At 40.2% G+C, this 26,669-nt stretch overlaps 1 protein-coding gene across 4 annotated transcripts in view; it reads right to left on the reverse strand.

The window, feature by feature from the left end:
- Window positions 1-9,973: 9,973 nt before the first annotated feature.
- The window catches only part of LOC148021404 (magnesium transporter MRS2-I-like), a 28,582-nt gene continuing 11,886 nt past the window's right edge, over window positions 9,974-26,669 (reverse strand). Inside the window, exons 6-12 of one of the 4 annotated variants that reach the window (XM_087699262.1) lie at window positions 24,232-24,306; window positions 12,088-12,312; window positions 11,677-11,721; window positions 11,544-11,588; window positions 11,438-11,467; window positions 11,035-11,154; window positions 9,976-10,955 (exon numbers count right to left, since the gene is read on the reverse strand). In XM_087699262.1, coding sequence (XP_087555388.1) covers window positions 10,866-10,955; window positions 11,035-11,154; window positions 11,438-11,467; window positions 11,544-11,588; window positions 11,677-11,721; window positions 12,088-12,312; window positions 24,232-24,306 — 630 coding nt within the window. In that variant the 3' untranslated portion in view covers window positions 9,976-10,865. Of the gene's footprint in view, window positions 10,956-11,034; window positions 11,155-11,437; window positions 11,468-11,543; window positions 11,589-11,676; window positions 11,722-12,043; window positions 12,313-24,231; window positions 24,307-26,669 lie in introns of those variants that run through there. The other 3 variants (XM_087699263.1, XM_087699264.1, XR_015694716.1) reach the window with 3 other exon arrangements.

Consider the following 26,669-nt stretch of genomic DNA (forward strand, 5'->3'; position numbering starts at 1 on the left):
GTAAGTAGAAGGTAACTGTCATTGGCTTTATGGATGCAGACTATGCTGTGGACATGCGGAATGTAGGAAGTCCACTATAGGGTATGTGTTTAACTTCACAAGGGGATCTGTCTCTTGGATATCTAGGTTGCAGAAGTGTGTTGCATTGTCTACTACAGAGGTAGAGTATGTGGCTGCCACTGAGGCATGCAAAGAGGCCTTATGGCTGTCATGTTTGGTTACTGAGCTTGGGATTACTGAGGTTCTTGTCCTCCACTGTGATAATCAGAGTGCTATCATGTTAGCATGGAACCCTGTCTTTCATGCAAAGACAAAACACATACAGGTGAAGTATCATTTCATTAGAGAGGTACTTGACAGCAAGAGTATTGAACTGGTCAAGGTGCACACTAATGATAACCCTGTAGGCCTTTTCACAAAGGGTCTTCCAATAGAGAGGTTTGCGCATTGCCGGCAGATAATGGGTATTAGATAGGTATCATCTCTTTAGCTTTGTATATACTTAGACTTAGTTGATTCTTTTCCTCTACCTTTGGGCACATTGCCTTTAGGGGGGAGGTTGTTGGGATAAAGGGCAGTGTCCATGTCTACCCGTAAGGGCTAGGCTGTACATAGTACATATACCTATCTAAAATCATTATTGAGGTACACTCTTCAGTACCACAAATCGTGTGTCTCTATCTCTTCTCTCTCTCTCAACCTGCATCTCTACATAGAAGCTCCATTGCAGCTAGCTCAACACTTTGGCCTAGAGAGGGACAACCATAAGCATGTCATGAGTAGCCCTATAATACCAAATCACCCAATGTCTCTAAGGAAGGCTTATGTAGGTGGAGGGTATGCTAATCCTTGCTATTCATGGTCCTATAGCTTGTTCGAAGAGTATAACTACCTCTATGATCTCTATGACTTCTCTAATATGGTTGTGGATACTTTGTGGATGCCTATATGCTTGCAATAAGTTGCATGTCAAGCATGCATTATAGTTTGAGGCTAGTACCACAAGAAGCAAGCATACATACTTGATTCATGTCAAGTGTGCATTATAGTTTGAGGCCAGTACCACATGAATCAAGCATACATGCTTGATTCATGTCAAGCATGCATTACAATTTGAAGCCAATACAACTTGTGCATTATAGTGCAATATGGGTGGAGTCTGAGATGGTTCATGACAATCATTTGGAGACTCATGATGATCATAGGTCATGTTCAACAATCTATACATCATGTTCACCCAAATGCTCGTCACAATCAAGCAATGTACGTTGTGATGAACCATTCTTGAGATCTAGTCATCTCTAACATAGTCATGATCATTGGAAAGCTCTGTTGTGATCATAGAAAAGTGATTTGATGTCATGTTCAATAGAGTTTTGGCAAAAAAGCAATCATGCTCAGCTTTGATGCACTTTCGGTTCCCTTTTAAATAGTCACAATTTCTAAAATCAAGTTATGATTACCAAAAGGTAATTTGTGGCCATCTCCTATGAGTATTGATTAAGAGAAGCACCCAAATTCAACCTATATGCTAAATTGATCATTATGTAGGTACTCATGATCACCCAAAGTAGGTCATAGTCATGCTTTAGGCCCCCAAAAAGCAAAAAGGAGGAATCAATTTGTGTTGCTAGGTCTTCAATAGCCAATTTGTTACCATTGGGTAGTTAAGAGCTCAAAAGGAGGCCTTAGGTAGATAGGAAAGTAGGTAACAAGCAAGCTCCCTGCCCATTTATATAGTCTTCAACAATCACATCATCCCCTCACAAACTAGTACCTTGCCTCCTCAAATCTCTCACATAAGTCAAGCATGAATTATACTCAACCTTGCATGACCAATCAATCAATTAGAATGCACAACATGTCTTCCACAACATCAAGGAGTTGATTTCCAAATATTTTTCTAAATTTTTCTTTCAATTGTACCTAATATACCCTTATCTTCTAAATTGATTTTGCACATTGATTAGGCTTCCTATCTAGCCATATGTGTTTGCAATGAGTAAAGTGTACATTTAGAGATTGGCTCTTAACCATTCCATCCTTCTCAAGCACATCAATGTCTCATATTCTATTAGACAATAAGAATACTAGCACCTTCAATAGTTCGATTCCATCCTTTTCTCCCAAAATATTAGGCTCAATGAAAGCTCAACAAGGGGATATGAGTAGAGACTCTTATTCTTTTAAGAGCTCAACTCACCTATGGATCAATTGTCTCCCACCTAGTTAGCTTGTAGTCTTGCTCTGAATCTTTCCTCATTCCTCATCAATGCAAGAAAGTAAAGCTAGCATAGGCCATGAAGAAAAGTCCCTAACTGAACTCGGACTTCAGAAAAATTAGTGAAGGACAAAGAAAATCACCCATCACAACACATATCATGGCACTCCTACAGTTCTAGGATTGTCCCATCCTTGTATCTCAATGTGCACATCATCAAATCATAAATGTCCTCTTAGCCTCTTAGATCTCCAAAAGGAAACCCATGTCTAATCTACAACTTGGTAAACCTCACAACATTGGATTGTGATGAATGCATTTGTATCTATATTTATGCACAATGCATCAATGTGGATCATGAATGTGCACAATCAAAACTTTTCAAAATCATAGTGTACTCATGCACATCTAGATCCATTCTCTTTCTATGAACATGCATTTGTACACTAAATGGGCATTTTTGTTGTTTAGGGTTTCAAGCTTGATGTTGTTTCCAACTCTTGATCTTGTCTTCTTATAGAGATCGTTTTGGGTAAATTGCATAGGTACTTCTCTCTCTCTCTCTCTCTCTCTCTCTCTCTCTCTCTCTCTCTCTCTCTCTCTCTCTCTCTCTCTCTCTCTCTCTCGTGTCTTTTCAATAGAGCTTTGTGTGAATTAGAACTCTTGCTATTGTCTTCTTGTGGAGATCAATTTGGACAATATTGCATAAGTGCTCGTCTCTCTTTGTGTTAACAATATTTGGAGAAGGCTAAATTGGAAGGTCAAAGTGCAAGTGTAGAGACTATTTTTTGGAAGGATTATTATATTAAGGCACTTCCTTGTATTATTTTTAGGCACTTTGTGTATTATTGTTATACTTCATGGACATCAAATTATCATGATTGTATTATTTTGTGAGAGTGGTTTCACAATACTCGTGCACATTGTAATTGTTACCTGCAGTTGCATTTGTCACACCCATAACTATTGTGTGGGTTGCACACATGGATTTGTGAATAGCATAAGCTAGATCTCTTTATGCTAAAGCACAAGTATACTTCCAAGGAATGACCTGTCTAGAGCCAACAAAGTGGGTAGGACACCCAAACGAGGGTGCAAACCCTAATTCATAGTTGTGGAAACCCTAAACACAAAAGGGGTGCAAAACCTAACCCTAACCCTAAAATGAGGGGCCACTCTAGAGAGGTGATCTAATCCTAACCCTAATTTGTGTCTATATAAGGACAAGAGGTCTTAGTTGTATTCACCCATTTTGGTGTATCCATGTTGCAAAAGCTTTGTCAATGCAACCATTCAATCCTTCTATTCTTTTATCTTGCTTCCATTGTTGAGAGTGACTAAGAGAGTATTAGAGGTATGTTGAGTGAGGGACTTAAAGAAGGTGATGTTCTTCGCCATTGTCTTGCTTTTCTCTTCTTCTCTACTAGCTTCTCAACTCGTTGGTGTGCTTGGTGGTGAATGCAGAGGAGCAACGACATTAGATTGTGATTCTTGGATCATGGAACCATCTTTGAGCCTTCATGGTGAGTCCACTACATCTTGAATCTAGTCTTATATTCTTGCTTTCTTAGGATAGAGAGAAAGATTCATGGTTAGTTAGAGATGAGTGTGGAGAGACAAGGTGAGAGGTTAACGCCGAAGCGAGTTGCAACTTCTAAAATAATAGAAGACCATCCATTATCTATCATTTTCAATGGGTTTTGATGATCATGACTTTGGAATCTTGTGTTCTTGCAGCAATCAACATAAGGTAGAGCAAAGATTCCATCTTATCTTTTGCAAATCAGCCTATACATAATTTTTTCCTCTTTTGTATTAAATTCATATGAGTAATTAGTTAGTTTGTGGTTATGGTTTCACATGAGCACCTTGGTTTTGGAAAGGAAAAAAGTCTACTTTTTGCACAACTCACTCATTGGACTCAAAGTGTAGCAAAGTGCCTTGAGTGCTTTTATGTTTTGAAATCCAATGGTACTGGTGATCTTCTATGACAACCCTCTTGGTGCTTATACTTGTCCTATGATAAATTCATACAATGTAGTACCCCCCCATCTCATGTCAATTGGGACATCTACCTCCTGTAGTCTCTACATAAGCCTGGCACAAGGGGTACTGTGTCAAAGGCCTTGTGGAAATCCACAAAGTAGTAGTATACTTGCTTTTGTTGTGTCATGCTCTCCTCAATGATGGATTGAAGTGTGAGGATATGATCAAGTGTGGAGTATCCTCTCTTGAATCCTGCCTGCTCACTTGCCCGATGTTGGTGCTTTTCTTTGACAATTGCTTGACTAGCATGTCACCCATGATTGTTTGCTAGTTCATAGGAAACATGGGGCCTCGAGCTTTTAGGATTGGTACTCTATTATTAGCTGACCAACTAGCATAGGGATGCCTTCACATAGGGCCTTATTGAACAAGTGGGCTAGAAGCGATGAGAGTATATCTCTAGCATGTGATAGGTGGTCTACTACCAGTCCATTGTGGTCATGGGCCCGACAATTTTGGAGTTTGTCAATGGTGTCATAAACCCTTGCTTTACTTGCAGAAGGTAGATCAAGTGGGTCTTTCCGCTATCTACATACATGATACAATGAGGTGGCATATTTATGCTATGTATCTAGAGAAGTAATGGGTGTATGGGCTCAAGGCTTCTAGAATGCCTTCCACCCATCCTTGATGTCCTATCCTAAGAATAAGTGGTAAAATTTATCCTCCAATCTGGATAGATATGTCCTCTTCTTGCACTACACTAGGCGAAAAAAGATCAAGCGTGTCTGGTTGTGTGTATAGATTCCCCGTGCCTTACCTTGTCAGATATGAAGACGACTTTCCTTGCACTCCTAGTCATACTAGTTGTCTTGTGGGACATTCTTGCTTGGAGGGGTGGAATCGAGACATGCGTGGGGAAAATACACAATAGCTGCAGTTGTGAAGAAATACACTAGGAAGCTATGGTATGAACTCCTCCAAGGGTATGTGAGGATCCATCTCTTGTAGGATCTAGTAGAGATGATCTAAGTAGGCACTTGTTGTCAATATGGTGGTGGTATATAGGGAATCTATGGTGACTACTCACTGGAGGGATCGCATCGTTGACAGTAAACTATATCTAAGCATAGTTAGCTACCACTACCAATAGGCAAGGGGAGACTCTGAAAGACTATATGTGAAGGATGAGAGATAGGGGCCCTAAAAGATAGTCCACTATGCTCGCTCCTAGTCTCCATATAGCTCCTCTAGAGGGGCCTCCTCTTGTATGTCTGGATGCATGCTTATGGGGAAAGAATGTTAGAGCATCCAACCCTAGCCATCTAGCCGAGCCATTAAGGATGGCTAATCCATGTGCATCTCCCAAGCCTAGGAGGCAATCACCATAGTCTATACCTTCCGCTATGTCTTGTGACATTCAATTGAGCCCCATCTCCTCTCTAGTGCTATCTCTCTGTACACATGGTCCTTCCTCTCAAAGAAGGGAACCTGTCTCTGTGTTGTGCATGGGCATTGAAGTCCTCAACCAACAGGATATTCCCTATGGTAGAATAATGCATGATATCCTCGTATAGTGGTAAATATGGTGACTCTCCTCCCTGTGGTGCATATGGGGAGTTTATTGAAGCAAAGTAGCACATTGCAATGCATCTGTCATGGGGCCGATTTGTATGTATCTAGATCCACATGAAGAGAGCCTCCTCATCCCTCTGCATGTCTTGCATCATATGTTGTGGTTGCTTCCTATACAATATAGCCACTCCCCTAGACCATCTGGTCCCCCCTCATGATTGGGCTCTAAGGCAACATGCCCTCTCCCATTTGTAGCCTCTCATCCCCTAGTAAATGCATGCTCGGGCACTTGTGTATTGTTGTATACAAGATGACATCCTTGTTAGTGAGGATCTCCTTGAATAGCCCTACATCAATCTTCATGGATCCATTACAGATCCACACTATGAACCTCAAGTGATCTCATAAGTTGTGCCTTGTCATTGGCACCTATTTGTGATAATGATGCGTCGATCTCTATATATTGCCCATTTGCATGCTTTGCGAGCCTACATGATTTGTGGCATGCATTCTCAGTAGTGGGCTACCTAGGTTGGTGTGAGATCATCCTCAAGATAGAAAATTTCCCCTTTAAGAGCCTTCCTTCAATGGAGAGGAAGGCTCCTAGCAAATTTTAAAATAAGAGGCTGCCTTTTCTAGGTCCTTGCCTACTCACCATGCACTTTCCAAAATGGAGGGGTCCTCTACTCCCATTTTTCCACATATATTCTTGGCATCTCCTAACGGGCTATCTCCCTCCTTCCATCCGGTTCCCAAAGGTTGGAAAAATATGAATGTTTTTAATTTATCGTGCTTAGTTAGGGTGCATCAAGTACAACTTGATGTCATCAATAAGCATGGTTATCTCAATTTTAAAATAAGTTAAACTTGATTCTATTTTTTCTTAATTGTGTCACTTTAGCACTTACAATCACGCATTCTTAGTAAATACTAATGTATGTTTCACACATCATTTCCTAAATAGGAAGGTGACAAAGACTAATGCTACCCTAGTTAATGGTGACATCCATTTATATGAAAAATATGAAATATCTCAAATTCATATAATCATTGATACATACATGCCAAGTGAATCAAGCTCATACACAAATAGGAAAGCTTATTTACATGGCATTTTCATAGTTCTTGTTTTTTATTGCTCTGTTTTAGTTTTGACATTCTGCTTTGCATGTTTTCAATTATGTTTCCTTCCGTTCTCTTTTTTGATAGCATGGCTACTTTGCTTTTCTCACAAAGAATACAAGCCAAGTGAGGCACAACCTCTTGAGCTTTGTAATAACACAACACCATGCAAAGTGTAGCTAGTGAGAGAGAGCTAGTATACTATACGTAACACACATTTTTCATGCGTTAATTGCCTCAAGAAATAGCCAACCTAGATACAAGCATTTTTATTAAAAAAAAGACCATGAGCATTCCTAGCACGTAAGAAATGCTCAGTTGCTCAAAGTTACAACAAAGCAACTTGCAAGGGAAGCAAAGTTGCCATGCTTAACACATTGCAACTTTGCTTCCCTCGTGCCATCATACTTATGTAAACTATCAAAAATTGCATTTTGTATGCAATTAAAATGAAAAATCTCTGTGTTACATTGCAATCATGTTGGAAACACCAAGTACTTTCATATGTGCTCGAGTAATCTGTTACTTTATAACAATAATGGCATCTAGCATGAACAATGTAACCACAAAACATGTACATTTATATGTGCTTGATTAATGTGTAACTTTGTAACAATAATGGCATCTAGTTTGAACAATGTAACTACAACACAATGTTAATATCATTTCATCTTGTGGATGATCATACACTTCACATCAACTTCATTTATTGCACAAAGTTTCCAAGAATAGGCTTGCTCATTTGGGAGAAGCAAAATCACATGGCACTTCACTTAGAACAACCTCTTTTGCAACCTCTTCATCTTCCATTTCCCTTTGAAACCTTCACCATCTTCACATTCTTTATTTAATAGTAATGGCCTACCAAAATAAAATATTAGGACTTGTTGGAAGTAAAGAATATGAAAATATCAAACATACATATAAGGACTCTAATGCCACTTCTTGAACAATTCATCCATAAAACATAGAGTATCGATACTCATAATGATGGCACATAAGGATCATTATCATTATGCCACTACAATGATTTTCTTTGGCTTTTGAAAGGCAGTAGGAGGTAGTGGTGTGTGTATATAGGTTAGAATGTGCAACAATGTGTGTGGATTTGTGGAATAAATAGGTCATGTAATTAGCTAAAGGGCCTTCCAAGTGTGCATTATTGCAATAAAATAAGAAGTGCTCAGAGATACTAAAGGGCCTAAAAATTAGATATACCTAAAGAAGCACACACAAATGTATATGTAGGGATAATGTTTTAATGGCTTGTATATCTATGCTTTTGATGCTTATTACTTAGGTGTGAAAATCCTAGCTTGAAGCATCTAATAAGTTTAATGTGCAATTAGAGTAAGATGATCCTTCATCAACTAGTGAAAAAAATAACAAGGTTGACAATTATAGATTCAAAGAACCCAAATTGGCTATTGAGGAGATCAGTTGAAGTTCAATGATATTACCAATACAAAGTTAAATTGTTATGGAGCTTGAATTGCTATTCATGTGTAGATCTCACATAGAGAGAGAGACTACAAGTGGCTACAATATACAATATCCCTATTCATCACAAAGAATTGAAAATCCATACTTCTTTACACATTGTAAATTTCTACATCTTACTCGTGACTCTGTTCTAAAGTTGGAATAATACTACAACTCACCAAAAATTAACTAGAATAATAAACTAGTATGTCTACAATTGATATTCAAGAGTACACTTAGCCATGCAAGGAGGATTTCTTCCTATGCTAATCAATACTTGGAGTGAGTCTCTAAAAGACGTCACCTTTGGCTCATTGCAACACGGCTTGCAAATCACATGATGCAACAACACCATCTTATGACAGGTCATATGTTTGCCTTGTCTTCACATTACTTTTTGCCTTGGCCCACGTGTCCTCTACACACACACACACACACATATTGCCACCTCTCTCTAAAGGTCAAAGCTTAGCCAACCCATAATCAATCAAGAGGGGTAGCAAATCACATGATGCAACAACACCACCTTATGACAAGTCATATGTTTGCCTTTCTTTATTTCCCATCCTCCACTTTTACAAAGCAAAAAAGAGGACAAATCAATAATTACAAAAGAGATTGATCTATAGGTATAATAAACACCATTTTAGTAGTTACCACTCTTTGCGAAAGACGATTACATTCCATACACATGTAGGAGGCCTCCCTAAAGGATGGCATAGTAAAGGACACTAATAATGCTTAGAATCATACATGCTAAAGAGCAAACTAAGACTAGTAATGAAAAAAAAAAGGGAAGAAAAAGGGGTTCAACAAAATGTACCTTGGCAAGTCATTGAGTAATGAAACAATCAAGCAACTTTACAATTTAAAAGCATGGAAGAAAAAGTTAAAGTATTAAAGCCATCAAAATATTTCAAGGCAAGCAAACTATGGATCACACATGAACTTATACTAGCACATTTCAAAGCATGACCAAGCAAAGTTACCAAGATAAAGATAGCTATAAAGGAGGGCAAATGGACAACTTAATGAGGTGCCAAAGTCATCATAGAAGAGTTCAAAGAGCATGAATGCTAAATTACTCTTGGATCATTACATATTAGTAACTTTGATAGTTTTAATAGTTGGTTTTCATTTTTGTGTTCATGGCACCTCCTTTTAGTGCCGATGGCTTCTTGAAGTTCATTGTAACTAAGAAGTTCGATTTGAGTCCCTTTGCCCTATACACCTTTGAGCATCTAAAGGGTTGTTAATACAAATTTCTTTCCTCTCTCTCTCTCTCTTTCTCTCTCAAATATGATTTTAAGGCAAAGGATTAAAAGGTACCAAGCTGAGCTTAATGCGACTTATGGCCATAATTAAAAAACAATGCTACTTGGCCTACAAACCACTTAATATGAACTTTTGGTTCATTGGCTTATCTAAATCTTTATCAAGCTACATAGATTAGTGTGGTCCATTTGTAATTAATGACATTTGCAACCCTACCCATATCATTATAAACATGCCTGCCGCTCATGTTATACTAAGCCTTGGTTAGGCCATATTTTTGCAACATCTATTCAACTTAACACATCACGTTTAAACTCAGTCGAGGCTTTGGGTTAGAAATAGTGTGGTTCTTTAATACACAAAACAACTTGCAGGTTTTGTTTCAATACAAATCTCAAAGGATGTGTCTGTCTGCAGATTTTACAATCTTTTCGTGTTTGAATTTGTCTTTCTTATACAGACTAAGGGCATATAATAACATTGTGTGAAGAAACCGAAAACAGATGAACACAGAAAACTTTGCTAATCTGTTTGGCTCTCTCTTAATGAAGAATGAACTGTCCACACTTCAATCTGTCACATTATCACATTGGAAAGAACGAACTCTTGCAAATGTCATCCTCAGTCATTCTGTCCTTGGAAGCCAACGTTTAGAAACCAATACCATGTGAATGAGACACTTTGAAAATTTGTCTGGGTGTCTCTTGATGAAGAAGTGAACCATCCACATGGTACAGATGAACATCAACTTTCTGTTGGTGTAAAAAAATTGTCCTGCTGAGAAACCTATCAATACTAGTTCCTGTCTCAACTGCACCATCTGCAGATGTATTGTTTCTTGCTCTTTCCAAATCGTGATGGACGAAATTCAAGTACCCTTAAATGCAACATAATCAAGCATCGACTTAAATAGGATATTAAAAGAGTACAGAGCTAAGGTAGATACAGATTCCACATTTACAAGCCTTTCCTTACATGACATGTGGTTGTATTTTATGGTTCTTCATGGAGGAGAGTACATATTGGATCTCAATTGCAAAGAACAGAATTCCAAATGTTAGCAGTTGTCATTGGTCTAAGAGAAGGCATATTTTGAATGTGAGGAGGAACCCTTCGAGTTTTTGACTTGGTCATGCAGAACAGACTGCTCTAAATCAGATCTTCCATATATACAAAACATATGAAGCCCATGCTGGCCATCAGCCTATGAGCCCTTTGTGGCGAGCATAAAGAATGATGGTCGAAAAACAGGCCACACACATAATTCCGGTGACCATGACAACCTGCACGCCATCTTATATACATGGATGTTAACAGCCAGCCATCAAAGGATATTCCAAATTTAAAAGAAGAAAGAGGTTCTCCAAATTTACCCATTTAAACATATAATTGTGACCCTTATTCCATGAATAAGGTAGGTTCACGCCAAAAACCCCTGCTACAGAAGAAAATATAGCCAACACTACAGTTCCTGCGCTCAAGACCAGTTCAAGCTGCCAAGACATACCACAATTTGGATATAGAAATTGAAAACCCCATTTTTATAGCTATGCAAGGGATTTTAAACCAGTGGAATCTTTGATGGCACGATTTTAAACAGTACATATATAAGATGAAAACATTGGCGTTCAAATGTACATTTGATCAACAAAGACCACAGCTTTTTTAAGAAAAAAGATCAGAAAATAGAGCTTTCTAATTGATTAAAAACATCAACATATTAAAAGCAAAATAATGTGTTGTGCAACCAATAAGAGAACTATTGTATAACCATACCTGAATAAGTTGATTCCGGTGATTATCGAGCTGCAAAATTTTTGCTTGGCTTGAGAAGAAAGTCAGGAAGGCAGCACTAAGAAAGAAAATTAATGGAGTCACCAACCTGAATATTGATGTAATCCTCTGTATCATCTATATACTCCCGAAGCTGCATGAAGCATAACATGTATGTGTACATAATCTCCATGTAAAAGATAATGCCACACATGACTGGACAGGTGCAACATATACTTAACTGTTAAGAGTTTATTGAGAGTACCATCAATCTGCATGAAGTAAGCCTGCAAATTATCAAAAAGTTCTGTCATTTAGATTGATATCAATTTATCAACTTTAAATAAAGAGAGCAGACAAGGTGTTCTATCAGCTCCTTGATAAGAAGCTTTTAGAAGAAAAAAAGCTGTACTGTACAAAAGAATGACACTTTAACAAATCATTTGCTGTCAACGATGCTTTTTAATGATAAATGATCAATGAGAAAGTTTCAAAAATCTATGGATATCTTTGAAACTCAACACTGCAGAATGAATCATCTTACTGTAACCAACAAAAACAGTCTTCAATATGTCAATAACTTGCCATTGACATAATGACAGAACATACACATATTTTGCAAATCTGCAAGGATAATGGTCATGGTGGCCTGCCTCCAGTAACATTTCAAGTTGCTCAACATCATTATCCGAGCCATAGGTTCCACCACTGACTCTACTAGCCCGGGAGATTTTAGAGCCAATTGTAGGTGACCCTGCAACCCATTGTGGCTCTGGTGAACCACCTGAAGGAGAGGCTCCACTTGCCAGCTTTCGAGTAAGAAAGAGGTCCGCCATATCGCTCTCATCATCCAGCAGCTGCCCCAACTCATCTCGTACCTACAAATATGGAACTTTTAATAAGAATTATTGTGGTGCAACCAAAGGAGCATTGAGAGTAAATTTTAAAAGCTATTGATAGCAGACATCTCAGCTGTTCTTGAGAATTTAGCATGCACATGAATGTGACAAACACATGCACCAAATTACCCATCCTAAAGTCAGATATTTTGTGAATGTATTAGCAGTAAGTTATAACCTGTGATCAGCAATATAGTTAAAGACACTTTGGTCAACAATATAGTAATATCTCTAGGGGCTTGATCAAGGTGGTTATATACATTAGGTAGGTCTGCGATAGGTATGCATATCATGTGTTCAGTTTCATATCAAGTACATTAGTTACACAAAAATGACAAATATATTTTTATTTTTATTTTTTTTAAAAATTGTGCAGCCAATTTGGAAATTTTGTGGCAGATTATCAGAATCCAAGGAAATCACTAATTTGGGCCAAAACATGCCATGTATATGCAACTGAACCTATTAGAATCCCTAGATGTGCGTATGGATGCAATTTTCTTTTTCGTGGTTATTGGGGATGGGACAGATTGTTTAGTGGGGAATGGCATACAGATTTTATAAGCAGCTATCAAAGTATTATATGATGATCAAACATTAGTTATACTAGGCACATTACAAATGTACTGAACGTATTAGACCCCTTTAGTGTGCATCTGGATGCAACCGTGCACCAAATAACCAATCCTAAAATCAGATAGTTTGTTAATATAATAGCAATAACCTGTGATCAGCAATATATTTAAGCCACTTTGGTCAACCAATACAGTGAAGCAATATTTTTAGGGGCTTGATCAAGGCGGTTACATATGTTAGGTAAGTGTGTGTAGACACACATATCAAGGTGGTTACATGTGTTAGGTAAGTATGTGATAGATACACATATCATGTGAGAGGTTTCAGATAAAGTACTGTATTAGGTACACAAAAATGACACATATATACATGTTTTGTGCAGCCAAATTCGAAAATTTGTGGGTAGTTTTCAAAATTCAAGGAAATTGCTCATTTAGGTCAATAGGTCATAGCTACCAACAATGGGGAATGGGAAATGGGAATGGGAAGGCCCATTCTGGGAATGGGACATTTGAAAGCCGGTAAAAATAGAAAATTTGCATGATTCTGAGGTAAACACTTCACAACCATTCAAAGGCACTCTAAAAGCATCACTCTAAAGATCATTTTGCACTAGTAAAAACAAAATGAGTGTGCACAATATATTAAGACCACTCGATGCTGTAAAATGAGTACATACTACATAAAAAAGTGCTGCACATAGTAAGGTTTAAGTCATACATGTAGGCAAAACCTGGAGTACATAATAAAGGGTTAGTCAAGACTCGAGGCTTGAGAGAGTCACACAAGAAAGAAAAGAAAGTATGAAACAAAGATCTATTAACATCTGCAAATGGCCAATGTGGCCTATGAGACAAAACCAAAGTACATCCATATAATGTCATCTCATCCTGAAAGTAAACAATACCATCCTGTTCTAAGACTAGTATTAAGCATCTAAGAATTGTATGTACAAGATATCTAGATATTAGGTCAGTAAAAGCAATGAAGCTCTTGCCAAATTTCCTCAACTCCCTCTCTAGATCTCAAGGTCAACACATGATCCCAACCATAATGTGGCCTAGGACTACTTGCTGATGTGCCTAAGGGTGAGTCTGTCGTGCATCACAATGATGGCTCTAATCTCACTATGATATAGGCCCGTCGGTTGTGGCCCTAGTAATCAAGGTCGTCATGCTTGGACGAAGTGAATGGCCCTATCCAAAGTGACTCCACGGTGTGGGATAGGTGTAGTGCAACCAAGTGGCTTTGTCTCTACTAAACTAGTGGTGCTTGTATGGTCTAATCTATGGAAAAGAATTGTCATTACTCTCTGCATGGGTCCCTTTGGCTAGGCTAACACAATGGAGAGGTCCAAAGCCCTCATGAGGAAGGCAATGATACCTCCCCCATATGTCATAGTACACTATACATAGCGTTCTGCGTCTTAGGCTCTCGGCGACAAAGCTGACATATCCCCTTTATTGGGATGTTTGTCCATGTGCATGTCTTTGTCCTCAACCTATGGGAGGAGATGCAAATCTATCTAATAGTAGCTTGCATGTCGTGAGGGAGAGAAGTGTTTGTATATTGTGGCCAAATAATAACTCCATCCTCAAAGAGGCACGAGAAGTGGCTCAACCTCATCTTCGGTCCTAGAGGGAGTGGGAGTAGCGGCGAAATCCAAGTCCTCCCTATCTCAACCCCTAGAATATTGGCCTTGATAACCAAATTCAGCTCAAATGTCCAGCCCATGCATGCTCTAAATACCAGCATTTCCTCTCACCCTCCACTACTAGTAGCTCTCTGGAGGAGGTCCATGCCAATCTAAGGTCTCTGTGGTGTAAAAGATCCCATAATTTGTGAAAGAAAGTCACCACTCCGAAGTGCCTCCACAACCATAAGTGTTGCCCTTTACTCTGACATTGAGGTGCCAATTGGAGGCCTTACTCTTGATCATACATGACATCATCATTGCCAATGGCCTCTCCATGCTTTCCCAGCCATCATAACAATCTCTCTAGGCCAATATGATCAGCAAGAGAGCTCAATCCATAGTTGCTGAGAAACATGTTCCCTCTCCATGCTATCCGAGAAACGTGTTTCCTACGCATAGGAATCATAGGAAAGGGGCAAGCGTTTCAGAAACATAGGAAACATTTAAATTGATCTTTATGGTCACAATCTTGAGTCGGCTTTTTTTTTTTGTGGGGGGGGGTTGGCGCTGGGATGTTGGATCATTAATGCCTTTTTTGAGTCGGATGTACTTCTTTTTGGCCTATTAAAAGCAGTTCCTTACATTTGTACCATCCAAATTCCACGCTTGGCGCTTTTTGATGTGTTCTAGTGATGGCATCCACAATTGGTGCAACAACATGCAGCTGCGTTTATGTTGACCCTAACTCCCATCTGTCAGCTAGGCCAAACTCTTTCAGCTTGTGATTCATGGCTGCTACTATCGCCTATCTAAAGGCTGAACTTCCCCTCCGACCTCTTTCACCTTGCATTTATTGGATGGGCTGCTCCTGCATGTGATAAGTCATGACTCATTACTTTTTCTTCTTCTCGTATTCTTTGCAAACAACAATTATGTAACTGCTGTCCATTTACCATAACAGGCTACAGCCAGAAAAGGGAATCTGATTTCAGATTTGCAATTGCTGCTTGCTCAGAGCTGAACCAATCTATTTAATGAATCACATCGTACATGTGTGACGGAGACCCAACAATGAGAAGTTTACAGATACGGTCAGGAATTCTCTCTTTTTCTTCTCCTATTCACATTTTTCATGTCCTATTCTTTCTTTTCCTCTTCTACCACTTTGGAGTTAGGCCACAACCATGGTCCATGATGCCATCACCCATGATTTATAAACCAGTTTATTATTAGTTAAACAACTCAGTTTATCATTGTGCAAAGGAAGGCCACTCCTTTATGGAGTAATGTCACCATGGATGCTTCAAGAAATGGTGGAAGTGGCACAACAAAATGGGTGTGCAAGTCTTGTGCAGAGTGTCACCATGGTGTGGCACAAAGGTTGAAAGTTCATTTCTCATAGACAAGGGGCTTTGGGATTGGCCCTTGTTCAAGAGTGCCCAATCAAGTGTACAGAAATCTCAAGCCATGGAAAGCCCAAATGTTGGGCAGTTTTATTAAAAGAGTGAATGCATGGGATAAGCCAAAAGCCAGACCTCACAACAATTCCACAAGTCACAACGAGCACACCTCATTGACATAGCAGAGTAGAGATGGAGATGGATGCATAAGCCCGTCCATTGTTTTGCAGCTTTGGTTCATCCAACCTACACATCAACCACCATCATTGTTGACAAAGAGCTCTAATGAGACCAACTTGCAACAAGACTCATGTTGTTCCTATAGATGACCAAAATGCAATGGTTGAGGAGCTTGGATGGTATGGGGATCAAAGAGGGCATGTAATGTTTGCTTCTCCCACTTGTTGGAGGAGGAGGGATTCACTTGTGAAGCTTGTTGAGCTAAAAAATGCATCATAATTTGATTAGCTCTTTAATTCATCCCAAAAACATGGTTATTGCCAAACTTTCATTAAATTACCAAACTTTCTTAGAGAGTGTCTATGTCCCACAAGTCAAACCCTAATTTGGGAGGATCCACTGATCTGTAAATAGGACTCAAGAAGTCCAATCAGCCTATCTTGTATTTTTAACTCCTCCATCAGTTGATGCCAACTTCTCCACTGATGTTTGTACCCCTCCTGTCAAATACCTCAGTTTGTAGCATTGACCAGCCTTCATCAACATCTAGCAATCAGTGTACAGCCCTCAACGTCTTGCGATTGCTGCAGGAGGCAGCTTTCCAGCCTGTTTGCACTATTCTTAGTGCATTGCCTACTGTCAAAGAGGCTTCAAACAGCTGTGTTTACTAGCTGACAGCTGTGTTTTGCAACCAGCTGTTATTGCCTTCATCCTACTGATCTCCCCTAGCCTGCTGCCCACTATTTCATTCTGCCACTAGTGTTTTCAACCTGATCCAAACTCTACAAGTCTATATTTGCAGCTAGTAATCATATTCAAAGGCTGTCTATTGCATTTCAAGATCTGTACATAGTGTGATACACTCTCCAACTCATAATTTCTTCCACAGTCCTTCAGAGACATGGGAGTTGGAGGTTTTGTATTCATTTTGAATAGTGTGTTTACTGCATTGACCATTGTATCTATTCATCTTCCGTGTTCATTGTCTCTTAGTCATAAATATTAAACCATAAGCATCAAAACCTAAGTTCATTTTTAAGTTTCCAACTTCATGCTTTACAAATTTTACCTTTATGTGCAAGTGAATGTCAATTGTCAATACCTTCAAGTTAATGGGTGATGCTCTACTAGTGTGCATCAAGAGGTCAACAAGGAGATGATCTATACAAAGCTCTATAGAGAGCTCATGGCAGCCAACACTCCTGACCCTCACAGTCAGCATGGTCATGGGCAAGGAGTTGGGTTGATGGCAGCAAGGGCTTGATCATTCAAGGCCAAGTCCTCTCTTCACTCTCCTCGGTCTCCCTTTTTGGCCTTAAGGGGGGTGTTCAGCTACCAAAACTTGCATTCTACATGATCGTACTTTTTTGGCATTTTCCAAGCTCATTGAACAACCCAAAAAGGCATTGTTGCTTTTTTGTACAACAATCCAAATTTTTTGGCTCCAGCATATTCTATAAAAGGGACTCAATGCGCACATCACTTTCATCCCTTATCCTACATTCAATGCCATTGCCTTGATTATCATCATTGCCCTCATCATCAGCCTTCAACCTCGATCCCAAAAGCTGCCACCTAGTATCACCTAGTTTGCCAATGCTGCTACTAGCTGGTTGGAGGTTCTTCCCTATTGGTTCCTTGCTTCCTATACGTCTTCAGCTGCTGCATTTTAGTCTGCATCCCGTCTAATTCACCTTTGAGTACTGTTACCCATCCATCTCCAGCCTCTAAAGATCTGTGATTTCAGGTCCAGACTGCTGTCCAACATTGTCCACGTTTGTTACAACATCTCCCATAAGTATGTGTTTCTACTGCCAACTGCTCAACAACATCATATTCAGCATCTTTCATCACCGAATGGCCCTTAGCTGCTGCATTTCATTACCCTCAGCTCCAATTGACCACATTAGGATCCATACATGGAGGACAACAATCTCAGGCACTCTCCCTCAGCCTGCTCACACAAGTCAGCGGTTGTTGGATATCTCTACTCCTTAAGCACCCACATTTATAACTTCTTCATTCATAAATTCATTCATCAGATACATCTCTTCTACTTTTCACATTTTGTACTCTTGTTTGAGTTCACTGTGTGATTTCCAAGAGTGTGTTGTACTTGTGATGGATCCAAAAAGGCAGCAATAGCAATTCAGGGGGGCTGAAGATGTGAGCAAAGATGGAGTGAGCCAAACATGGTCCTCCAATCAGCAAGATGTCTCTGAGGGGCTCCAAACAGTAAAATGCAGGTGATGCAAGCTGAAACAAAGTTGCAAGGGCAATCGATGATGAGAAAGACGATGATGGCAAGCTGTCCTCCCGGTGGATGAAAGGCACATCGCAAGCTGAAAATGCAGCATTTTGATGATGGCGACAGGGCTTGCAGATATCAATAGGGCTGGGTGGTAGCACAAGCAGCTGGGCAGTTTTTTTAATGAGGGATTATTTTTTGTGGGCATTGTGGAATTATCAAGAAAGATTGAACTCTGTCATTTGTAGCCATATTCTTGATTTTAACTTTAGCTATGGGATTAAACAACTAGGCAAGCTGGCAGCAACAGAATAGGCTGTGTTTGATAGCAACGGGTGTGGGCAGCACCTAGCAACAACTTCAACAGTTGAGATCAGCTCTGTGAGTGTGTTGTACTTTGTGGCGGATCCCAAAATGCAACAGCAGTAGTCCGCTGGGGCTGATGATATGAGCAGCGGTGGGGGGAAGTAAAACACGGTCCTTTGAGCAGTAATATGTCTCTAAGGGACTCTAAACAGCAAAATGCAGGTGTTGCAGGCCGAAACACAGCTCCAACGGAAGTTGATGATAAGGAAGATGATAATGATAGCAAGCTGGCCACTAGGTAGATGAAATGAAGGCTGCAGGCTGAAAATGCAACAGCTGTTGGGATAAAGGCCCGTTTGACCTCCGTGTATAGTACACACACACTATTCACTTGTACATGTGAATGTACCCTTAATATGCCCTAAGTATAAATACATTTTATTCTTTGTGTACCAACACATTGTTGGTACACTCAAATCTAATCGTACTTTCACTCTCACTCTCTCACTCTCCTTGAACTGCTGTACATCCCCAGCTGAGCTCCAACTACTCGTATCAGATCACAGATTTCGTGCGCTTCCTGAGACCACTGACAGGTGACTGGGCTGTGTGTGACCGTCGGGCAACAGGCGCACGGGACATTCAGCAGCACGGGCCATCACCAGTATAGCAGATAGGTCGCGACTAGGCGGCACGCATACGCGGGGACCAGCATGGAGGCGAGGCAATACATGGAGACCAGGTGCCAGTGAAACCAGCCGACGTGACTGGGCAGCGGGGTCTAGCGGACGCAAGGAGCCAGGCGACAAAGGCATCGCGTCAGTCATGCAACCGATCAACGAGTAGTGGGCAGCTGACCAGGCTCACGCAACGGATGGGACATCAAACTAGATTTTGCTCAGCTAGGTCAAATTGGCTGACATTTATGCACCTTTTGGACCTAAAATTTTGGGGCTTTGTGCAAAATCTAGTAAATTTCTGCATTTTTTGCCCCTGTGGTGGCTGGTTCATGTATGAACAGCAGAGATTTATTACTATTTGAGAAAGAACAGCAATGTGTTTGCTGGTTCAACTTGTGCTTTTACAGTCCAGGGCATTTACTCTTGTGTTCGTGATAAAATGGCTACAACTTCTTCCAGTTCAGACATCAAGAGTTTGATGGAAATCAAACGGTTTGATGGTCATGGCTTTGACCTTTGGAAAGACGGTATGCAAGGCATATTGTTCCTAAAGGATTGTGAGGATGCTTTGTAGGAAGATAAACCCACACAAATGTCTCATGCAAATTGGGCCAGAGTAAACAAAAAGGTTGTGACTTACATTAAGATGAGTGTCACTCATGACATCTTGACAGACATTAAGGGTTTAGATATAAGTTATGCAATATGGGAGAAGCTGAAAACGACCTATGAGATCACCACACCTATTAATCAGATGCATTTAATGCGCAAGTTGGTGAATATGCAACTAGATGAGTCAAAGCCTGCACCTGAGTACTTCAGTGGCATTTTAAATCAGCTCAAGGATGCAAATTTGGACTTTCATGATAAGTTGAAGGCGATCTTTTTTATCATGATACTACTTGACTCTTGGGAGATCTTAGTGGCTTCTCTCAGCAATAACCCCAATCTCCCATATGATGGGGTGAGGGGTTCAATCTTGAATGAAGAAATTAGACGTATGTCTAGTGGAGAAAGCAACAATTCAGCTTATAATGTAAAAGGCAGAGCTGGAAAGAAAAATGCAAATGCGAGACAGAGAAACAGAAGTAAACGCAAAGGAAAGGAAAAGAGTGACATTACTTGCTATCACTGTGGTCGGAAGGGCCACAAGAAACCTGATTGTAGGTATTACGAAAAGGAACAAGAGAGAGAAAAATGTAGGAGACAAAAAGGATGAGGAGGAGGATAAGACCGATACATTTGAGGCAGCCAAAGGCAAGGAAAAGGCCAACGTGACCTCCACTGTGGTTATAGAGAAGCTTTCCGATACAGAGGCTGATGTATTATGTACAGTTGATTATGATGCCCTTGTATGTCACATGCAGGATATGCAGATTACCAAGGCTGATGTGATTGATGCACTTTTGTCAATTGATGATGGTGTCACTCAGAGTTGGATTGTAGACTCTGGTGCCTCTTTCCATGTAACTCCTTGCTTGGAGTGTTTTGCTATATTCAATGCAAGCAGTTATGGAAAGGTATATCTTGGAAATAACCATGCTTGCATCATTGATGGGATTGGCATTGTACACTTATCTTTAGACAATGGGCAAGAGCTTGTGTTGAAATATGTTTGATATGTGCCTGGCATTAAAAAGAGTTTACTATCTATTGGTCAGCTTGAGTGAAGAAGGGTTCCATGCTGATAACAAAAGGACAACTCCTTACAGCCCTTCTTCAAATGGGGTGGCTGAAAGATATAATAGGACTTTATGTGAAAGAGTACGGTGCATGCTATCCACTACTAATCTCCCTTATGAATTTTGGGGAGAGGCACTCAAAACCGCGGTTCACATTTGCGACCGCTCTCCAAACAGGTCCTTAAATAATGGCATCCCTAAGGAGGTTTCGTCTAGCAAATCGGCCTCATATGACCATTTACAAATATTTGGCTGTGATGCTTTTGTGCATGTTCAAGATGAGCTGAGGAACAAACTTGACCCAAAATCCACCAAAGGCATTTTCATGGGCTATGGTGAGAGGGTGAATTTGGCTACAGAGTGTAGTTACCTCAGTCCAAGAAAATTATTCGCAGCCATAATGTTGTGTTTACTGAGGTAAAATTGCTGTAAGGTACTTTAGCCTCTAATGAAAATATGAAAAAAGTCAAATTTTAGAATTTGCAGCCACCTATTACTTCAAAAAATGAGCCTCATGGTGCTATACTATAGGCTGAAACTAATGATCAGCCGGTTATTTTTGAGCCAGATGATGATGGACAGCAAATAGGAGCACAAGGAGGTCATGGACAGCAAGATAGACTTACTGATTATGAAAATGCAAGTGCTCTATAGCATGAACAGTATGCTGAAAATGGCCTATAGCAGCCAATAAATGTTGAAAATAATATATCTCCAAATGTAGACCTAATTCCTGAAAATGTTGATCATTGGGTACGCAAGTCTACACGCGTAAGAAGACAACCACATAGGTTTGACCCCTCCTTGCATTGTGTAATGCTTACAGATGAGGGTGAGCCTCTTACATACAAAGAGGCCAAGTCATGCGAATTCAGCAGTAAGTGGAAGCTAGCTATACGGAAAGAGATTAAATCTTTGTATGCAAATGATACTTGGGATCTTGTGTCGTTGCCCAAAGGAAGGAAGTCTCTTCCAAACAAATGCTGTACAAAGTAAAGACAATTGATGGGAAACCCAAGTACAAGGCAAGACTGGTTGCTAAAGAGTATGCACAGAAGGAAGGAATTGACTTCCAAGAGGTCTTCTCACCTATTGTGAAGATGACCGCTCTACATGTTCTTTTTGCTCTCAATGCTGTATTGGACTTAGAGCTACACCAAATGGATATAAAAACAGCTTTCTTGTATGGTGACATTGATGAGGAAATTTACATAAAACAGCCAGAGAACTTTGTAGTTCCTAGAAAAGAACAGATGGTGTGTAAACTAAAACGCAGCCTGTATGGGCTGAAGCAAGCACTACGGTAGTGGTACAAAAAGTTTGACACTTTTATGCTATCTCATGGGTTTACACGCAGCCATGCAAATCATTGTTTATACATGAAAAAGGATATAGATGGCAGCCCCATTATACTTGTTTTGTATGTGGATGATATGTTGCTAGCTAGAAAAAGAAAGATTAGCTTGGATACTCTCAAAATTCAGCTGAAATCAGCCTTCTCCATGAAAGATTTGGGGAATGCAAAGTATATTTTGGGCATGAGGATTCGCAGAGATAGAATGCAGAAATTGTTGTTTTTATCTCAAAAGTACATTTAAAAGGTATTGGACAGATTTAACATGGCTGAAGCTAAGCCTTTTGGGGTACCCTTACCTCCTTATCTTAAGCTTAGTAAAGCCAATAGCCCAAAAGATGACGTGGAAGCAAATGCTATGAAGGGAGTCCCTTATGCATCAACTTGTGGCTCTCTTATGTATGCTACGGTTCTTGCTCGTCCAAACATTGCTCATGCAGTGGGAGTTGTTAGTAGGTTTACGCCAAATCCTGGCAAAACACATTGGGAGGCTGTCAAGTGTATTCTTCGATACCTAAAGGGTACACAAAGAAAGTGTATTTGAGCTATGGGCAAAGTGCACTTAGTTTGCAAGGTTATTGTGATGCAAACATGGCAGGTGACTTGGACACTAGTAGATCCACCACCAGTTATGCCTTTACAGTTGCTAGTGGGGCTGTTTCTTGGTGTTCCACATTGCAGAACATCATCGCACTGAGTACTACTGAAGCTGAATACATATCAACTACGGAAGCTTCTAAGAAAGCTATATGGTTGAGCAGACTTGCAGAGGATCTCGGCATGTCTATGGGTACTGCAATTTGGGATGTGATAGCCAGAGTGTTGTGTATCTGGCTAAGAATGCCATGTATCATCCACGCACAAAGCATATAGATGTGTGATATCACTTCATCAGACAGATTCTAGAAGATGGTCTAATCACATTGACCAAGATCAAAACACACGACAACCCTGCAGATGTTCTCACTAAAAGTCTAAGCAAAGCTCTAAGCAAAGCTCAGCATGAGTATTGCATATGACTAGTGGGAGTTGGTTAGAGGTTCACTTCGGACCTTTAAGTGGGAGGTTGTTGGGATAAAGGCCCGTTTGACCTTTGTGTATAGAACACACACACTATTCAATTGTACATGTGAATGCACCCTTAATATGCCCTAAGTATAAATACATTTTATTCTTTGTGTACCAACACATTGTTGGTACACTCAAATCTAATCATACTTTCACTCTCACTCTCCTTGAACTGCTGTACATCCCCAGCTGAGCTCCAACAAAAGCTCTAATGATGACAACAAGGACTACTGATATGACAAGACTGCATGGCAATGGGAGAGGCTGGACAGAGCAGTAGACTAGCCAGGCAGACATCTAGTAAGCTGGACAGCAGCTGAAAAGGCCGTGTTTCAGCTACAGCAACAGTGGTGGGTCCTCTTAAGTACAAGTGACATCCTCCAAAGGCATGGCAGCAGCCTGGGATGATGGCAATCGGGCTGGACAGTATGCTATAGCTCCTATTCAAGTGTGGACAGCAGATGGCGGCAGTAGATGATGAAGGTGATATCTGGCTGAAGAAGTAAAAGTGTTGGAATAAAGGATGGATGCCCACAACATGTCCAGAGCTGCAACTCCTTACAAAATATAAGCAGGTAAACATACTTGGGTTTCCCGAGTCTTATAATCTGTGGTACAAGAGAAGAAAAACATTGTGAAAAGCACATGAAAGGGTTTGGAAAGCCAACTGCATGGACAACACACACTGTACAAAACAATGCTTAACTTCATGATAGACATCAATCCTGTATACAAAGTGCTAATTATCAGAAATTGATTGAAATCTACCTTTTGTACACGGGCTGTCAGTCTTGTCATGCGGCTCTTTAACTTTCTAACCTGATCTAAGTTGCGACTGCTAACCTATAGCCATAGCAAAAACAGAGTTAGCAAAATAATTTGGATGTAGAATAAGCTAAGCACAAATTTAGAAATCTAACCTGTCTATCTCTCAAGCCGTTTGTTTTCTAACTTTAATCATTATCAAGATTTGCTTTGGAATACCAAAATCTCAAAATGTATTTTAACTTGAAAAGCATATCAAAAAGTAGAACTTGATGCTCAACCTTCATTAGTTCAGACACAAAACTAAACCAATCATTTTTCATTGTCAAAATGGAAATGTCAAACGGCACAATAGGTCCTGTCAACTGACTTCATGCTTATGCTACAACCAAATTATTGAGATTTTCTTTAACTGCTAAAAGCTCAAATGCAACCGTCCTTATCTTTTAGCTTTTTTTCCTCAAAGAAAAGAAAGTTCTAATAATGGCACCTCAAAGGGAACACTCCCCCCGCCCCGCCAAGGGGACGGGGAGGTAGAAAATACACAATACAAGGAAAGCATTGTAAAGAGCAACTAAGTGCATCATAAGTACAATGGTTTATCAAACAACCAATCTGGTGGGCTATATTGCCATACAATATGAGGAACTAGGTGGAAAAAAGAACTAGAATACCATGTCCGCATGAAAGCACCTCTTCTTCCCATTTGCTCCATCTTCCTCGAAAGTGAATGATCTCTCCCAAATCCTAGAGAGAATCTCTATATTAGAAACATCTTGAAGGTCAACAACATGGCTACATCTCAGAGTCCAAATGAACGAAGCAATAATACCGGCAATCATGACAGTGCCCCTAAAACCACTATGTCTATGAATGATCTTACGATCTTGCTCAAATGTTGGCCAGTGATGAGAAAATAGTGGCTCTTGAATCCCCTAAAAATCCTCATATATGCATGATGGGTCTTTGTTTGTGAGACAAGTTAGACTATGCCTACAAGTAATCTGGGAATCCTACTCAAACTTGGGCCAATGACGTGAAAAGAGTAGCTCGCTCAAAATCCTCATATTTGCATGATGGGCCTCCATCTATGACCCAAGCTCATAGAAACAGGGAACGGCCGTTCTGGCCTATAGGAACGGTTTAACGCATTCCAAACCCTTGGAGGAGGTGAAACGGCCAGGGAACGTTCCCAAGGCCATTCCCTATCGTTCCTTGCCGTTCCCTGTTTGGAACGCCTGTTCCAGGCTTGTTGACCAAAAATTCACATTTTTCCACCTTTTTTCTTTTTGCTTGTATCACACTCCTACCACATGTTCACCCATCTCCAGTGCCTAATGTGCACACACTAATCTCTCTCTCTCTCTTTTTTTCGTAATTAATCTCTCTCTCTCATTGAATATTCAAAGTGTCAAAACAAGCCACAAGCCAATCAAGAGTCATGCAAAGTTCAAATTTGATGCATTATGAACTCTTGCAAATCACAATCAAATTTCAGCCTATTCTCAATTCCAAGGTAGTCATCCATTTATATTGTCTAATTTCAAGGGAAACTAGAATAATTGGGGCAATTCAGAGCAATTTGAAGCTATGGGGATAATCGAGCCATTTTTGGGACATTCGGGTCAATTTGGAGCATTGAGGGGTATTGGGGCAATTAGAGGGTCATTCTTTGGAGCAACTTGGTCATGTAAGACATATTTGGGACACTTAAGACATATGTCGTTCCCCCCATTCCAAGGGGTCCCGTTCCCGTTCCCTGTTCCAAGTAACTATGCCCAAGCTACTGTTCCCCAGGTTCCTACCATAGTCTTTGTTGTGCCATGAAAGACCATCTTGAGGGCTCTCCTCCATACCTCTTCAACTCTTGGACAATGCCAAAGAAACTACCTATGAGGCTCCTCTAGCTCTCCACATCTCATGCATGCCGTTGGGGCCCTGCCTAGCTGAGCCATGTACCAACTACCAACCTTCTATGAACTCCTAGCCATAGAAAGAGAGGGATCTTCCTAGGCCTAAAGCTATTATCTAGCCTCCTCCAAATGTTTTCCAAGAAGGAATATGGGATACCATGTTGTGCCAATGATGAGTGGTTGTTGGCTCTACACTAGTTCTACTCATATGTATCCTCCTCCCCAACCTGGTGATGTAACTAAAGAAAGCTACATCACAGGATCTATCAAGGAATGGATCTCTTCAAATCCATTCTCATGGATCCTACATGTAGAGACCTCTAATAGGCCCAGTGCCTCCATCCATTGATAAGCAAGTAATTGGGTCCACATCAATGTATCATCTCCTCTCACAGTGTGCCACTAATCGAATTCTTTGTCTAGAGCAAACTATGAACTTTGCCTAATCCAAGTCCCTCTTTGAAGCCAACCATCATCATCCACCATGACCATGAAAATCCTCTCTCTACTAGTTGCAAAAACCCAAAG

This window comes from Lygodium microphyllum, chromosome 18 (assembly GCF_053477565.2).
Source record: "Lygodium microphyllum isolate KBCC chromosome 18, Lygodium_microphyllum_v1.1.10, whole genome shotgun sequence".
Taxonomy (NCBI): domain Eukaryota; kingdom Viridiplantae; phylum Streptophyta; class Polypodiopsida; order Schizaeales; family Lygodiaceae; genus Lygodium; species Lygodium microphyllum.